At 50.4% G+C, this 16,205-nt stretch overlaps 9 protein-coding genes and 1 non-coding gene across 10 annotated transcripts; 7 read left to right on the forward strand and 3 right to left on the reverse strand.

Annotated features, from left to right (window-relative positions):
- Window positions 1–4: 4 nt before the first annotated feature.
- On the forward strand, window positions 5–1,033 carry P174DRAFT_372450 (spherulation-specific family 4 protein; the record flags this gene model as incomplete). Its single annotated transcript, XM_024822432.1, has 3 exons — window positions 5–204; window positions 256–607; window positions 719–1,033. The coding sequence occupies 3 exons, from the start codon at window positions 5–7 to the stop codon at window positions 1,031–1,033; spliced, it is 867 nt and encodes a 288-aa protein (XP_024680965.1).
- Window positions 1,034–1,092: 59 nt separating this feature from the next.
- P174DRAFT_504548 (spherulation-specific family 4 protein) lies at window positions 1,093–2,599 on the forward strand. Its single transcript, XM_024831211.1, has 3 exons — window positions 1,093–1,610; window positions 1,698–2,046; window positions 2,186–2,599. The coding sequence occupies exons 1-3, from the start codon at window positions 1,531–1,533 to the stop codon at window positions 2,516–2,518; spliced, it is 762 nt and encodes a 253-aa protein (XP_024680966.1). The 5' UTR covers window positions 1,093–1,530; the 3' UTR covers window positions 2,519–2,599.
- A 225-nt stretch (window positions 2,600–2,824) lies between these two features.
- On the forward strand, window positions 2,825–4,566 carry P174DRAFT_442220 (NAD-dependent epimerase/dehydratase family protein). The gene is made up of 2 exons (XM_024827523.1): window positions 2,825–4,156; window positions 4,198–4,566. The coding sequence occupies exons 1-2, from the start codon at window positions 3,203–3,205 to the stop codon at window positions 4,444–4,446; spliced, it is 1,203 nt and encodes a 400-aa protein (XP_024680967.1). The 5' UTR covers window positions 2,825–3,202; the 3' UTR covers window positions 4,447–4,566.
- A 523-nt stretch (window positions 4,567–5,089) lies between these two features.
- On the forward strand, window positions 5,090–5,801 carry P174DRAFT_460942 (putative glutathione S-transferase; the record flags this gene model as incomplete). Its single annotated transcript, XM_024829945.1, has 3 exons — window positions 5,090–5,187; window positions 5,237–5,596; window positions 5,645–5,801. 3 exons carry the CDS (start codon window positions 5,090–5,092, stop codon window positions 5,799–5,801), a joined length of 615 nt encoding a protein of 204 aa, XP_024680968.1.
- Window positions 5,802–5,815: 14 nt separating this feature from the next.
- On the reverse strand, window positions 5,816–7,700 carry P174DRAFT_451721 (uncharacterized protein; the record flags this gene model as incomplete). The annotated part of the gene is made up of 4 exons (XM_024829026.1): window positions 5,816–6,413; window positions 7,310–7,472; window positions 7,521–7,614; window positions 7,688–7,700. The coding sequence occupies 4 exons, from the start codon at window positions 7,698–7,700 to the stop codon at window positions 5,865–5,867; spliced, it is 819 nt and encodes a 272-aa protein (XP_024680969.1). The 3' UTR covers window positions 5,816–5,864.
- A 134-nt stretch (window positions 7,701–7,834) lies between these two features.
- P174DRAFT_t122 lies at window positions 7,835–7,905 on the reverse strand. The gene has a single exon. It is a non-coding gene; the product is annotated as a tRNA-Gly (tRNA).
- A 1,045-nt stretch (window positions 7,906–8,950) lies between these two features.
- P174DRAFT_407900 (S53 family peptidase) lies at window positions 8,951–10,976 on the forward strand. Its single transcript, XM_024824153.1, has 5 exons — window positions 8,951–9,867; window positions 9,915–10,056; window positions 10,105–10,198; window positions 10,245–10,548; window positions 10,604–10,976. The coding sequence occupies exons 1-5, from the start codon at window positions 8,975–8,977 to the stop codon at window positions 10,953–10,955; spliced, it is 1,785 nt and encodes a 594-aa protein (XP_024680970.1). The 5' UTR covers window positions 8,951–8,974; the 3' UTR covers window positions 10,956–10,976.
- Window positions 10,977–11,455: 479 nt separating this feature from the next.
- P174DRAFT_421445 (ankyrin repeat domain-containing protein) lies at window positions 11,456–12,070 on the forward strand (the record flags this gene model as incomplete). Its single annotated transcript, XM_024824951.1, has 1 exon — window positions 11,456–12,070. One exon carries the CDS (start codon window positions 11,456–11,458, stop codon window positions 12,068–12,070), a length of 615 nt encoding a protein of 204 aa, XP_024680971.1.
- A 62-nt stretch (window positions 12,071–12,132) lies between these two features.
- Window positions 12,133–15,622, forward strand: P174DRAFT_451724 (ankyrin; the record flags this gene model as incomplete). The annotated part of the gene is made up of 7 exons (XM_024829027.1): window positions 12,133–12,950; window positions 13,000–13,115; window positions 13,525–13,709; window positions 13,764–13,823; window positions 13,867–13,896; window positions 13,966–14,082; window positions 15,281–15,622. The coding sequence occupies 7 exons, from the start codon at window positions 12,133–12,135 to the stop codon at window positions 15,620–15,622; spliced, it is 1,668 nt and encodes a 555-aa protein (XP_024680972.1).
- Window positions 15,623–15,666: 44 nt separating this feature from the next.
- On the reverse strand, window positions 15,667–16,159 carry P174DRAFT_421447 (uncharacterized protein; the record flags this gene model as incomplete). The annotated part of the gene is made up of 3 exons (XM_024824952.1): window positions 15,667–15,814; window positions 15,876–15,992; window positions 16,041–16,159. 3 exons carry the CDS (start codon window positions 16,157–16,159, stop codon window positions 15,667–15,669), a joined length of 384 nt encoding a protein of 127 aa, XP_024680973.1.
- Window positions 16,160–16,205: the final 46 nt, after the last annotated feature.

Consider the following 16,205-nt stretch of genomic DNA (forward strand, 5'->3'; position numbering starts at 1 on the left):
TACAATGGCTGCTTCGAAAGCTAAAGGACGACGCAATTTGTGGATTGGTATCGGCGTCGCCATTGCCATTGTGGTCATTATTGTTATTGTCGTGCCATTGGCAGTTATCCTGCCCAAGAAACATCATGGCAAGAAGGCTACGATCTTGTTCCCCCTCTATATCTGGCCCGAAACCGACAGTACGTGGGACCCGCTGTACGAGCAGTAAGTTTGCCCTTGTCAGATCCGGAAGAGTTGGTAAATTGATGTCGTCAGAGTGGCCAACTACCCGAATCTGAACTTTACCATCATCATCAATCCCAGCAGTGGTCCGGGAAACAGCTCGCAGCCTAGCTCGCAGTACGCACACCAGATCCAGCGGCTGAATGCGTACCCAAATGTGCGGACCGTCGGATACGTGCGCACAGGGTATGCCAGCCGGAATGTGACAACCGTGCTGCAAGAGGTGGGCATCTACTCCGGCTGGGCAGCGGTTTCGCCAACTCTTGCCATGCATGGGATCTTTTTCGACGAGGTGCCCAGCGAGTATACCACATCCTCAGCCGAATTCCTGGCTACGATCAATGAAGCGGCCAAGAACGCCTCTGGGCTGAGGCCAGACCGAACGGTAAGCATGTCTCTGTTTTCGTATTTGTGTTTCAGTACGCTGTCCAGACCTGCTTAAAGTTTCCTGGTGTACGAGACATGCTTTGAGGCTCAACTAATGATTCATCACTAGGTGATCCATAACCCGGGCGCGATCCCGGACTCCCGATATAGTAACATCGACGGGACCGATGTGACAGTTGTCTTTGAACAGTCCTATCAGGAGTATCAGACCAAGCATGCGAGTCTGATGGCGCTTCCTGCGAACCGGACGGCTTACAGCTACATGGTCCACTCGGTGCCTTCCATGAATAATGGCACACTCCGCGGCTTGGTCCAGGATCTAAGCGAGCGCGCGGAATATCTGTTTCTCACGACGCTGAGCCAGAATTTCTACGAGAGTTTTGACCCAAAGTTACCCACTTTATGTGCTGTCATGCCCAGTTGACGTGGATGAAACCATGGTTATTGGATGCGGGGAGCATTGTTTTTGGCTTTGGACTTTTGATATCACGTCACAGTAATCGCAGGTAACATAATCAATTAGCTTTGTCAGGATTCCGGCAATAGTTACTTGATAAGTGGCAGGCAGGTGAGCCATCGTATTGACCAAGCTTTGATAGGCAGTGTCGTGTCGGGCATAGAAGGAAATGTGACACCACGACTGGCTATCAACGGCACCACATGGCTCGATCCCTGCATCTCGTCAGCACTAGGCTACCTCCTAGTAGTAGCCTCCAGACTAGTAGATAGATAGATAGATAGATAGATAGATAGATAGACATGTGCGGTCGCAGTGCGTTCCTGTTCCTCGTCCCTGTCAATCAGGGCATCTATTTAGCGTTCATGCTATCGCTTCACACTAACCATCCACCCGATCTGACCGAATAATCGCCATCATTTCGCCATCTGACTGATTCTTACGACTTCATCACCATCGGCGCAATGCCCCCAAAATCAGGAGTTCTCGTCCCGTTGTACATTTACCCTCTATCAGCGACGACATGGGCTCCACTATACGACGCGTGAGTCCACCAATCTCAATTCCTAAAATCAACCAGATCAGTATCGGTCAGTATCTTACAATACTGGATTGGTATTCACCTCGTTAGTATAACTGCCCACCCCGATCTAGACTTCCTGGTGGTCGTCAACCCCAACAGCGGACCGGGCGACCTCCCCTCCCCGAACAAGGATTACGCCCGCGAGGTCCCCAAGCTCAACGCCTTTCCGAACGTCTACACCGTCGGCTACATTCGTATCCACTACTGCGATAAGCCTCTGGAGGAGGTCTACGAGGAGATCGATCGGTATGCTAGCTGGTCGGCCTGCGATGGTTTAGGATTAGGTGGGATTCTGCTTGATGAAACGCCAAACCATTATTCGGAGGAGAGGGAGGAGTACCTGCGTGCTTGTACGGAGTTTATCAAGGGGAATGAGGGGATTCTGCGCGATCGGATGGTAAGTAATTTATTTTTTTTTCTTCTCTTTCTTTTCTTTTTTTAGTTTTTGGGTTTTCTTTTCCGTGGGATTGAACAGAATTGAATTGAAATGAGTTGAGTTGAGTTGAGTTGCCTGCTGACAGGGATGATGCTGGTAGGTCGTCCATAACCCAGGCACACCCCCCGATGCCGGGTTGGCCGACACCTGTCCGGATCTGATTCTGACCTGCGAAGAGCCGTACGAGAGGTACCGCTCCGACGAGGTGCAGCGTCGACTGGCCGAACTGCCCTATGACCAAGTCCGATGCGGGTACATGATCAATGCGGTGCCAGTCGGCGAGCTGGTTGGCCTGGTGCGCGAATTGCGCGATCGCGCGGCGTATCTGTTTGTCACGGAGGTGGAGGGGGATTTCTACGAGCGATTTGGACCAACCAGTTGGATGCAATTGATGCATGCGCTGAAAAGCGATTCAGATTCGGAGATAGTGTAGTGTATGTACTGTGTATCTTAGTGGTCTAGGCCTAGGTCTCGGCGTGGATCGAATAGATCTGTCATTCTTGCGTGTTTAGCTGTCACCGGTGCCAAAGTTAGTACGCACTAGTGAGAAGCCACAGTGCGCTGAGCGCCACAATGAATCGCTGGGTCTCACTTTTGGCTCTATGCCGTGGATAAGGTGTGGTAATTGGTCGATAAGGGTGAGACATCCACCGACGCCTCATTGATATGGCGTTGGATATCCGTAGTTGCCTACTTGGCATCGCCAGCGCAACCGGCATAAGCTGACTGCGGCTGCACCGTGCAAACGTCCACGACGGTGAGACTGGGATTAGGCAAATAATGGTGGCATGATAAGGAAAGTATATTCCTCGTATGAATCGAATTGTTTCAGGATGTACAGGATGTAAGGTACGGAGTAAGGTACTTACGGTATGTATTGTATGGCTTAGAGTCATGGCCTGACATACCAATACCAGCCATGTCTCGGCTATCATATCCAGCTGGATTGCTTGAGATGAAAATAGTATCATTGACATGAAGTCATGGAAACGTGGATGCCATGATCATGACGAGGATGACTGCGATCCGTTGGACTTATTGTCTGCGATGAGCCTTGGGCTGTAGACTGTAGTAAGTCGCTCCTTTGGTTGCTGTGATATGGTATACCTGTCCCAGTATGACTTCAAGTTCACATTCTGAAAGAAGCCCGTCTGCTTCTCCTCGGATCTTTTCTGAAGTCCCAACTCCAGACAGCGAGACGGATGGCTTTGATACATTGACACCAGTCAGTGATGGCGAGGAGTATGTCCTTGTCACTGGCGGCCTAGGATTCATCGGGAGCCATACCTGTCTGGAATTGATGAAAGCGGGTTACAATGTGCTCATCGTCGACGACTTGAGTAACAGCTACCGTCATGTCTTCTCCCGGATCCTCCTGGCCGCGAAACTGCACTTTGACGGGACGGATGGCCGATGTCCTAAGGCGACACTGTACGATGTCGACTACCGCGACATGTCCGCCATGAGGAACCTCCTCGACACGTATCAGCTCGACCTATCCCCAAGACAATCGAGCATCATCGGAGTCATCCACTTTGCAGCCTTCAAGCAGGTCGAAGAGAGCATCCACACCCCGCTCAAGTACTACCGCAACAACATCAACGGGCTCGTCGACCTCCTCTTCCTGCTAGACCAGTACCGCATCACCGCCTTCATCTTTTCCTCGTCTGCCAACGTCTACGGCAAACTCGCCGAGAACCGCCCCACCCTCCACGAAGAGGAATGCACCCATCAATCTGAACCCAACCACTTAGGTGCGTCTCACTCCTCCGAAACGAACATCTCCCAAATCACAAACCCCTACGGCCGCACCAAACTCTTCGGCGAAGCAGTCCTCGCCGACGTGGCCCGCGCAAACCCCGCCTGGACCATCGTCGCCCTGCGCTACTTCAACCCAATCGGCTGCGACGCGTCCGGCCTCCTAGGCGAAGACCCCAAAATCAATCCCTCGAACCTCGTCCCCGCCCTCGTGGACATCCTCACCGGCAAGCGAGACGAGCTCCTTATTTACGGCAGTGACTGGGATACACCTGACGGCACCCCGATCCGGGACTTCATCCATGTCACGGACGTGGCGAGGGCCACACCGCGGCATTGGCTGCGGCGCGGGAGGGCCGTGTTCGAGATGGGTTCCGCACGTTTAATCTCGGGACGGGGCGTGGGCATTCGGTGCTGGAGCTGGTACAGGCGCTGGAAAATGTGTCCGGACGGTCGATTCCGAGACGGGTGGTGGGGAGGAGAGCGGGGGATGTTGGGTCATGCGTTGCCAGTGCGGAGCGGGCGGCGGTGGAGTTGGGATGGACGACGGAGAAGTCTTTGAGGGATGCTTGTGAGGATTTATGGGGGTATTGGCAGGAGTAATGGGAGGTATATTCTATAGATCACTAATATCATGTGCTAATGTGGATCTTGCACTTCTAAATAGTAGGTTTGTAGCGATATATATTGCTTGCTCATGCCCATGGATTTATGAATTTTACGCATGCAGACTAATGCTGTATAATTCATAACTACTATCTAATGATATAGAGTATTAAGATGTGACTGTCTAAAGTGTTATATATAATAATCTATCGGAGTGAATGACTATTGTCCACCAGACAATAGGTTCATGATATATGACGTCATTTATATCAGTGCCTTGCCATAAGGTAGCATCCTCCTCTCTCTTCTCCATATCCACCGTGTCTTGACCTGTGAGATGTCTCAGGATTGAGATATTTCCGCCTTAAAGGAGCACCTGATTGGCCAATTGATTGCCACTTGCAATAGCGTACCAAGAAATCCGGGGATTGGCCTGAGCACGTTCCCATGCCTCCACTCTGATTGGCTGGCTCCACAGATGGCCTGATGGGTTGCCTGATTCGGTCGAGATTGGATAACTGAAGAATGTTCGCTGCATGCGCACGTGTTTCTCCTGAAGCTTATCTAGCCTTTGCTGCCTGTCATTTTCTTGTCTGTAATCATCTTCCTTTCTGATACCTATCCCTCCAGAGCTATCGCAATGAACGTCTTCCACGAGCAGATAGGGCATATCGCCCTCTACACTTCTCCACGAACCAAAGAGGGTGCCACCATCGCCATGCTGATCGAACTCATCGGGTATGCCACACTACTCCCCCACGATAGCAGCTTAGTGCTAACAACACAGACAACCGCGTTGCATCCACCTCGTCCACAGCATAAAAGAAATCAAACACGACGATGCAAGCGCGTATACCAGCCTGCCCGTCCTCTTCGACGTAACCAGAGAAGGCAAAAAGACCAGTGCATCCGGCTTGGCCAATATCAGCCGCTACCTTCTCACCAAATATGACGCCGAGCACCACTTTTCGTACAAACAGGGGTCCAAGGAAGCAGAGGAGGTGGATAACTGGATTGCGTTCCTGAGCAAGACCATCCACGGCAATAATCCAGAGGAAACCTTTACACGGAAGGCCCTGCGGCTGTATCTCTATCTTGAGGAGCATTTGCAGAAGGCGCGGAGTCCGTATCTTGTCGGCAAGAAGTGGTATGTCTGTTGCCTACCATCAACCGTGCAGCGTGCTAACAGATGCAGTACACTGGCGGATTTGGTGATTTTCCCATATGTAGCCGGCGCGAGTCAAGCGAATCTGGATCTTGAGCGCTTCCCCGAGTTGACGACTTGGCATGATCGACTTGCTCGGAATCCTCATGTGGCCAAGGGCATGAAGGATGTATATTTGGAGGCGTAATCTCGTTTGGATTAATGGCCTATACGTGATACATGGATTAATTTGTATATAATGATTGGTCAACTAACCCCCGCCCACAGCATCAAGAATGTCAGTCACCTTCTTAATATCCTTATTCTCCACCTCAATATAATGCCTCATCGCCAACGCCGTCACAACCACCATCTCCACGAACCGCTCATCTCCTTGCACAAACACTTCAATCTGCTGCCCCTGGCCTTTCAAGGATAGCTTCTTGTGGTATCTTGCTAACAACCGCCGCTCGTTGTCAAACAACTCCAGTTTACTCCCTCCCCATGCATCGGGCTTCCATTTGAAGTGCCCTAGAGGTGGGTAATCGAAGTGGTGGTTATCGCTTTTGAGGAGGTCGCGCTTGAGTAGGAATTCGTGGCCGTGAAGTGTGATGTCCACCTTGCTAGAGGGGAACTTGTGGACGGTGCAGGTTCCGATGGGGATAGGCGCTGGAGACCTTGGTCCTGGCGGTGGGAGACGCAAGACGGTAAGATGTGGTTTGGATTTCTGGGTGGTGAGGTGGAAGACTGGTCTGTCTGCGCAGGTGACTGTTTCTCCCGAGCTGTCGAGGGTGAAGGTGTAGACGGGCTGGGGGATTTGCTTTTGGAGAATAGTTTGTCCATAGTATTTGGTTGGTTATGTATTGGAGCTGTTGCTGAACTGAATTTCATTTGGAATAGCCTTTGAAAGTGCTGGAACCGGTATATATACATTGTCATGGCGATTTCCATCATAATGTGTTTGACCCTGCCCGTGGCTGTGACCTGATGGTTTGCCCTTTTTGGCAGCAGTGGAATCTAGGCTAGTCCCAAAAGAGTAATTATTGTGCATCCCGCTGCGGTGCCAAGAGCTGATCATCCGTATTCCTGCACTGCCTGACACCGCCTTGACCCATGGATAGAGGCACATAAATTACTGCTTTGGGATAGTCAATGATCCCCTTAGACGATATTTTCCGCTTAGGCCAATCTAAATCGGGCCAGTCACTCGCCACGGCACTGAGGCTGATTTTGTTCGAAATGCTGTTTCGTCATGGCCACTGCTCAAACACGGCCTTATGGTGGGTGTCTCTTCCGGCTCAGCAATCCTCTGAATCTGGAGTTCTTCACGAATCAGTCGACAAAATAAAGACATATCTCAGAGCCGTTCGTTCAGGCGGTTGAAGCTGTTGGTAGACCTGGCAGTCTCAATAATGCCGTCAGCGCTCTCCAGCAGAGTAGCGGCAATGTTACTGAAAAGTGGGACGGAAGAGATCGATCAACCGGACTCTTCCAGATAATGGCGTATCCCTCCCCGATACGTATCGCTCCAGATATCCTTGTCATGTCGCATGCGACCCGTCAGTCTCGGTAAGTCCATAATATCCAGCGCGACCATGGGGTAGAAATTCGTCAAAAGGGTCTCAACCGCAACATTAAAGTATCCTTTAAAATTTTGACCAAAGATATCTTCATCTTCTTTGTCAGGGTGAGCTCAGGACGTGGGTAGTGCGCGACCCTGGAGACTGCAACCACGTATGGAATCTCCTTTCGGTCTCTCAGGGGCGCTGAAGAAGGAAGTGGTGAATTGAGGACTGACTCTAAGGCTGGGGGAGTCACCATGAGACAGGCCGTCGTGGTGAGTCCAGTGGGAAGGTCTCTCCACATCTCGTCGAAGCGTCTATTCCAGTAGAACAGAGAATAGAATGATATAGTATGAAAGACGTACCGAGAAACCTCAACCGGCGACGCCTCCTCCAACGAGGAATCCTCCACCCACCGAAACCGCAGCAGTTCAATCGCCCGATCCGACTTGGGACCGACTTGATTAAGTAATTAGGAAGACGGGAGAATATATAGATTTAGCTATTCAGTCAGGTAAACCACGAAACCAACGCAATATCGTCATTTTTTATGAAGTACTCCGTACGTAGATTCTGGATTCAACGAAGGCAATAACTGGAGGGCAATTAAAAAGGAGAGATGGACTCAATTGTAAATTGAATTGTTAGCTTGCAGAAAAAGATACAGAACAAAAAAGAATGCATCATCCGTGAATCGAACACGGGCCTCGTCGATGGCAACGACGAATTCTACCACTAGACCAATGATGCTATTGCTTGGCATATACGACTATTTAGTGCTACATGAAGGAAAAGGAGTCCAAAAGAATTTTATTTGACCCATACTATTGATAACTGACCCTAGGCTTTCATATGACCACTACTTGGTCAATCAGTTCGTTGGTTCGCCATATTGATCTCATTGGGCCCAGTTAGACAACAAATGTCGTATTCCTAACAATGTTCCACTGACAGAAACCGCGACTACATCACGTAGTCATCCTGGTTCACGATCACGATTAATCGCGCAGGCAAGCACCTTCCTAAAACGGTTTAGCGAAAGGACTACTCGAGTGGTCCCAAAGAGGCCACTGAAAACATGGCCTATCGTCTCAGGTTCAAGCATCAACAAGGTAACAACATATAGAAGACTCAGGCTATGGATATCGGCACGTCTTTATTGACGGTCCTTGCCAGTGAGATTGCCCATTTACTGAAAAATCGCTAGACATCTTAAGCCTTTTGAAGACGCTTTTTGAGCTTCCAGACTATATACCCTCGGCTGATCAGTTTCCGACCGTGCAAGATGCTTAGAATTCTGCCAGCAGATGTAACCTTTTACTGTCCCACATCCCAACAACAACCAATCCTCGGCTCAGTCGGCTGTTCCTGGGGAGGAACCTTGGAAAGGCTTGGAATGATTGGCGGGGTGGAGCAAAAATGCTTGTACTAGCTTGACCAAGATAAGCACTCTTGCCCCTCGAATAGGCAACCGAAAAACTACCTTGAATCTATGGAGTAATTCAAAGACAAGTATGGCGCCACTCCTGCGGGCTTCCGATGGACTTAATCAAATAGATTGAACTAATTTCTTTAATGGTGTCTGCAGGGAAAATCCCGCAAAGAGATGCTGGACTTTGCAAGGTGCGATGCGCGTGTCCTTGCTCTGTCCACGCCCCTAGCATCATGCCGGTTGCCGTCACATGGAATGATAATCTCGCCTTTTCGAGCCAACTGACATGCAAATATAAATATCGATCGGCGGCTGATTCAGATCTATATCCTTTGTCTTTTATCTTCCTATCCGCCCCTGTGAGTTCGGCTCCGCAGTCCTCCCGCAATGCTCTCCTCAACTCTCTACGCAGGGTTGCTCTGCTCCCTCGCAGCCCCAGCCCTTGGCGTGGTGCACGAGAAGCTCTCAGCTGTTCCTAGCGGCTGGGCACTCGTCGAGGATGCATCGGAGAGCGACACGATCACTCTCTCAATTGCCCTTGTTCGGCAGAACCTCGACCAGCTCGAGTCCAAGTTGACCACGCTGGCGACCCCAGGGAACGCGGAGTACGGCAAGTGGCTGGACCAATCCGACATTGAATCCCTATTTCCTACTGCAAGCGATGATGCAGTTATCCAGTGGCTCAAGGATGCTGGGATCACTCAAGTGTCTCGTCAAGGCAGCTTGGTGAACTTTGCCACCACTGTGGGAACGGCGAACAAGCTCTTCGACACCAAGTTCTCCTACTACCGCAATGGTGCTTCCCAGAAACTGCGTACCACGCAGTACTCCATTCCCGACCGCTTGACAGAGTCGATCGATCTGATTGCCCCCACTGTCTTCTTTGGCAAGGAGCAAGGCAGCACACTGCCACCTCACGCGGTGAAGCTTCCAGCCCTTCCAAGGAGGGCAGCCACCAACAGCTCTTGCGCCAATCTCATCACTCCCGACTGCCTAGTGGAGATGTACAACCTCGGCGACTATAAGCCTGATGCATCTTCGGGAAGTCGAGTTGGCTTTGGTAGCTTCTTGAATCAGTCAGCCAACTATGCAGATTTGGCTGCTTATGAGCAACTGTTCAACATCCCACCCCAAAATTTCTCGGTGGAATTGATCAACGGAGGCGTTAATGACCAGAATTGGGCCACTGCCTCCCTCGGCGAGGCCGATCTGGATGTGGAGTTGATCGTAGCCGTCAGCCACCCCCTGCCCGTAGTGGAGTTTATCACTGGCGGTTCACCGTAAGCCAGTCCATCCAAGTGAAGGAAAGCATGCTAAAATGAATCAGTCCGTTTGTTCCCAATGTGGACGAGCCCACTGCTGCGGACAACCAGAATGAGCCCTATCTGCAGTACTACGAGTACTTGCTCTCCAAACCCAACTCGCATCTTCCTCAGGTGATTTCCAACTCGTATGGTGACGATGAACAGGTGAGCATCCTAAAAATTCTGTTGTATAGGTAGACACTAACCTATTAGACTGTTCCCGAGTACTACGCCAGAAGAGTGTGCAACTTGATCGGCTTGATGGGTCTTCGTGGCATCACGGTGCTTGAGTCCTCTGGTGACACCGGTAGGCATAGATCCCCTGGTAGTCTGTTCCGTGCTAACATGATCAGGAATCGGCTCGGCGTGCATGTCCAATGACGGTACCAACACTCCCGAATTCACTCCTACATTCCCTGGCACCTGTCCCTTCATCACCGCGGTTGGTGGTACCCAGTCCTATGCTCCTGAAGTGGCCTGGGACGCCAGTTCGGGCGGATTCAGCAACTACTTCAGCCGTCCCTGGTACCAGTATTCCGCGGTGGAGAACTACCTCAACAACCACATAACCAAGGATACCAAGAAGTACTATTCGCAGTACACCAACTTCAAGGGCCGTGGATTCCCTGACATTTCCGCCCATAGCTTGACTCCTGAGTACGTGGCCCTGCTTTTTATTACATCCGGACACCCGCGTTCTAACCGCATATAGCTACGAGGTCGTCTTAACGGGCAAACATTACAAGTCCGGTGGCACATCCGCTGCTTGCCCCGTCTTTGCTGGTATTGTCGGTCTCTTGAACGACGCCCGTCTGCGCGCCGGCAAGTCTACCCTTGGCTTCCTGAACCCATTGCTGTATAGCATTCTGGCGGAAGGATTCACCGACATCACTGCTGGAAGTTCAATCGGTTGTAATGGTATCAACCCGCAGACCGGAAAGCCAGTTCCTGGTGGCGGTATCATCCCGTACGCGCACTGGAATGCTACTGCCGGCTGGGATCCTGTCACTGGTCTTGGTGTTCCCGATTTCATGAAGTTGAAGGAGTTGGTCTTGTCCTTGTAAATTTAAGAGGCGTAGATGAGCAATTATAACATTTTCTTCTCAGAGTTTTGTTTATTCAGTGCTACTGTATATGATATTCTCGGTACGTCAGGCCCCGTATGTCTGGTATTGCGGATATAGCTCACGTGCTACCTATAGCATGCAATAGTGGTGGTCTGGAGAGATGAAGGTTGATTTGAATGCCTACAGCAAGGCTGTAAATGATGAGGCTGTTTTGTCATCGCAAGGCTGATAACGCGTTGGATAGCGAAGCAGCCGTTGTTCCAATGCTGTGGTTGGCTCGACGACGGATCGAAATGCTGGTGTGCGTGACAGCTGCCCAAGTACCTAGCAGGAGAGCCTTGCATTAGCTGCTTGGCCGCTGGCTGTGCCGCTCTACGGATTCTCCTATAAGCCGACGACCTCGTCAGAAACCTGGAAACGCGTCCCTGCTCTCGATAAATCGACTTCGACATTTACAGCCAGAAAAACATTGGGTAACGCCAGTTGATGGTCAGAATATGAACAACACTCAAGTTGATCAGCCATCGCCACCCCAGTCGGTACACGATTCCGAAGACGAATCGCCCCCTGGACCGGAGCACGCCTCGACAGACGGCGAGCCATTGTGGGACATGGAAGCTTCTGATTCAGATTTCTATACATATGGGGCGAAGGCTTTGAGAGAAGTAGTCCTTCGATCTGGTCACCATGGTTATTCTGAGATCAAAGCGATGCTGGACAACGGACGAGTGGAGGTGGAAGAGAAGGGCCCGGATGGCCGAACTGCCCTTTCGGTAACCATTCAGGAACGCATGTATGACATTGTGGAATTGCTTCTGAAAAAGGGGGCCGACCCCAATACTCGGGAAGATCGAAACCGTACCCCATTCTTTTGGGCCACTACGCGAAGCATAGGTGGCACTATGCAAGGCATATTTGCCTTCCGTTCCAGTTATAATGTCATGATTGAATTACTCCTGCAGGCCGGGGCAGATCCGAATTTAACAGACGACGAAGGGAACTCCCCGCTGGCGTTGGCTGCTGCTATAGGAAATGAAGAATTCGTGAAGCTGGTCGTCGAGTCTGGTCTTGCCAAAATCAACACGCAGGGGACGAGGAGAAAACTCCACTGATGTGTGCAGCAACTGGAGGATGGCCAAATTGTATGAGCTACCTTTTATCACACGACGCCGATATGGGCAGTTGTACTTGGTGGGAAAGATTCCTTCAGACGAGGTCACGGAAAAGAGAGAAGCAGCCGGGCCCATTTCCGTTCCCGAAGCCCGGGTGGCAAGATCGTACTGACTTGGAAAACCTCTTATTTAAGCTGAAAAGGCATATCTTCTGGAACAAGGTACTTCCGGACGGGTGCACGTTTCTCTCGTGGGCCGTGGAGTTTGAGGACGAAGAAATTGTTAAATGGCTTCTGGATACGGGAGCGAACCCCAACATTCGTGACACGGTGGAACCTCGGATGACCCCCTTGATAAAGGCATTGAAGCTTGGCAACATGACCATGGTCGACCTGCTCAAGGAGAAAGACAAATCTTCGATGCATATTTTGGCGGACGAAGCTGATGATATAGGTGAAGAGCAAGCCTTGGACCTCGCACGCAAGCTTCTAGGTCAAGGGTACGAACTCAACAAGCGGGATTTGAAAGGTCAGAATCCCGTCCACATTGCATGTCGTAAGGGAAGAACACGCTTAGTTGAGGAGTTTCTGCATCCGGATTATGGTGAACAAAACGCCTTCGTTCATCAGCAGGACAATAGCGGGAAAACGCCGATGCAGTATGCAATCGACAACGAGGACATTGTCAAGCTTTTGATCCAACACGGCGCGGACCTCAGTGATGTGCAAGCTGCAAGCCTGTTCAAAATCAGAGAATCAAAGCCGGTCTGCGTCCAACTGACTAGCAATCGTCGGGCCCATTACCAAACTCTTCTTCTGATCAGTGACAATGATGAAGCACGAGAGCTGTGGAACCCGCAGCCTGGACACATCAAATTACGGTGATTTACAGTGTAGCCTTTCGCTCTTCCCTAGTACTGACTCTGCCAGTCTCTTCGATAGAGGTTCGAAAATACCAGACTTTCACAGCTTTAAGGTCAAGGAAGATCCTGTTTTACGTCGTGGATACTGTCAATTCTTCCAGTCAAAACGGTCAAGTCAACCGGGTGAGACTCAGCTGTTCAAGCTATGTATATCTTTGCCTGGTTTGACACGCCGTTCTGAGCGACTTCCACTGGAGACAAGCCTTTCCGAGCGATTTCCATTGGAGATAGCTTGGGCCATCAGGGAAATAGATCATAGTCTTGCATATGGATACATCAGCACGCTTTCGAACTCTTCAATACCTGAGCATCATGGAGGACTTTCAGAGATTTGATGACCGAGGTTGCCGGGGAATGGAGGGAGAGAGTGTCGGTTCTGGTGGATGAAATCAATAATATTGTAAGAGTGCCGCGATCCCCAAAGTCGCGGACTGATCTGATTCTCTCCCAAATTGACAAAAAAAGAGATTAGACCAAGTCGAATTACAGGGGAGAAGCCGGACTGTCCTCAAGTGCTTACAGAGAAAGGCAGAACAACACGCAAGGCTGCAAAGCTGGTTCAAAGCCCACGTAACTGGACTCACGCATGTGGTGAATATCGACCCATATTTGCGGAAAGAAAAGGGCCCGCTTATGGAAATAATACGGGAGATGGACCAGGAAGTCAGTTCGGGACTTGCTCGCATCGAGCAAAGTATTCGTGAGTTACTGCAGATTGTGGGTGCACCACCCCGCCGTCTACTCTCGATCCAACTGACCGGTGGTTGATAGGAAATTGCATGGATCTCCATTAGCGAGGCCAAAAGCATCAAACGGCTCACTTGGATTACTGTAAGTCAATTCAAAACCACTGGTTCGCAGACTAACTCGCCAGTTCATATTTCTCCCCCTTATGCTCGCGTCGGTAAGTGCATCCACAAGCAAGGGATTCATGCATGTCCTTCCGGGTTGCTGACACATCGCATCTACCAAGAGCCTTTTCGGGATGAATATAAACCTTCTGAAAGACAATCCCAACTGGAGATGGTTCCTTCCTATTGGAGTGACGTTGGTACTTTTGACATTCGCTTTATGGCTGCTCTTTGACTGGGTAGGTACTCGCATACATGCTGAGATGATGTGAATGGTGTCTAATCAAAGTGGCCTAGGCTGAGCCACACTTGGAGGACCGGATGAGGAGATTGATAACTCCCAGGGAAAGCCCCAAATATACAACGGCTGATGATGACGACGGGACGTCCCTTGTATCAAGCGTTGTGTGATATGAATAAGGTGTACATGTTCCACTATTCTGGTCTGTTCGGAAGGCCGGGATCACCGCCCCGTTCGTTATGTATGTTTATATCTGATCAATATCCTGAACTCAATCTCTTTCCGTTGCTTTCGGAACAACTACATGATAGTCACAGTTTGAGAGAACAAATCTATGTCCATCAAATAAGCAATAAATAACAAGTCTTTCTTAAAAGAAAACCTCTGCCAGTCCCTTTTCAGTCCCTGTAATTAAAAGTAGAAAAAGAACAGTGCTTTACCTCATATCAGCTATCTTCCAGGAGTTTAGCATGCTCTCTCTCAACAGCGTCTCGAAGCAAGCTTTGCTCCCATGGCCGATGTGATGACTTTGGAGAGCCAGGAATTTTCATAGTAGAGAAAGTACATACACTAAGAGGAGTGAATGTTTTAACTTCATTGTCTCACAATAACTTGGATCTGAAACTTACAACTGGAAGCAGTGAATGCTACAAGTCGGGGCATCTGGTATTTCCTCCCTCCATTCCCACCCGGACAAACGTTGGCAGGAACAACTCAACGTCCACAACAAAGTCAATCATCTCATTAGTGGATAGAGATACATTTCATCAGATAAATATTTTAGCCCAGTACCCTCCGTCATGACATTATCCAGCACTCTGCAAGATCACCGTTGAGAATCCAAAATACAACCAGAGAGAGTCACTCTGCTTTTCCTTGATGGTTCTTCTGCCAGGCCCTCGAGCCCGTCTCTGACATGGTTGCCGGACAGATCGGCGAAGAGGTCGGCAGCCGAGCGAGACCCTTTGTCAGGGTGCTAGTTGAGGGTTGTCCACCACAGATATCGGTAAGTTCCGATCCTGACGATCTTGACTGTGTAGGAGGAATAAGGACAGTAACTAACTTACGTCTAATACAGTGGTAGTTCGGACTTCCCCATACACAGGGGCTGCGTCTGCGGGCCGTGTCTCCATCACCACCGACCCCACATTCTTCGCTGCCAGCAAGGGCCCGAGACGGGGTAGTAACATGGAAAGTACTACCCCGTTGGCTGGGACGCATGTTGGGACAAGACCGATCTCTCCGAATCGGACGAGGATGTCCTTGAGAAGCCCAAGTTGCCCGATACATGGACGAAGCTTGACTACATCCCTGCGAAAACACCTTTTTATACGGGAAGCCAGCCATTACATTGCATTGAGGCGAAGACAAAGCCTCAGGTTAATCCCGCAGTCAAGCCGATCTACCACGATCCCAATCACCCGGACACCGATGTCGGCCCCGGCCGAGAACGGCCCAACTCCCTGCAGCCTGACTTGACCGCTGCCGACCTGTTCGGCGGCGGCCCTGATGAGTCCAACAGGTTGGAAGCATTTTAAAGCACAGAGCAGTAAGATTGACGTTTTCCAAACCTGCTTCAGGACTATGACTGAAACATGTACAATGACAAGAACTCGACGAATATGCCTTCCACATTCGCGACCTTGCTCAAGCCCTTTTCCGAGATTTTGATGAGTTCCATGTAGACAGTAGCATTGGGGTTATTGAACGAAAAGGCGAGTTGGAAGCCGCTAGAGAAGTAGTTAGATCAGTGGAGCATGGAATGGTAGAGTGTTCAGGATCGTTGCTTACCGTTGCAGGTTGGATGGGATATCCGCTCCGAACTGCTCCACGACGTCGTCAACAGTGGTGAGCTCCGCCACGCCCCCCAAGTTGGGAATCGCGGTGAAGGCGTCGAAACGGCGGGTGCTTCCACCTCCTTTGTGTACCACATGGCATCAGAAAGAAGGAGTTGACCGCCGCACATAGTCCAGGAACACTCCCATCATGGCTGCGCCGTCGTATTTTTCGGGCTTCATGAAGTCGCTGAAGGCTTGGGCGTGAGCCCACAACGAGGCGTCTGTATAGTCCCACATCTCATCTTTGACAAGGGCAGTTAAAACAAATAAAGACCATCCCCAA

Source organism: Aspergillus novofumigatus (genome assembly GCF_002847465.1).
Source record: "Aspergillus novofumigatus IBT 16806 chromosome Unknown P174scaffold_5, whole genome shotgun sequence".
In the NCBI taxonomy this organism is placed as follows: Eukaryota; Fungi; Ascomycota; class Eurotiomycetes; order Eurotiales; family Aspergillaceae; genus Aspergillus; species Aspergillus novofumigatus.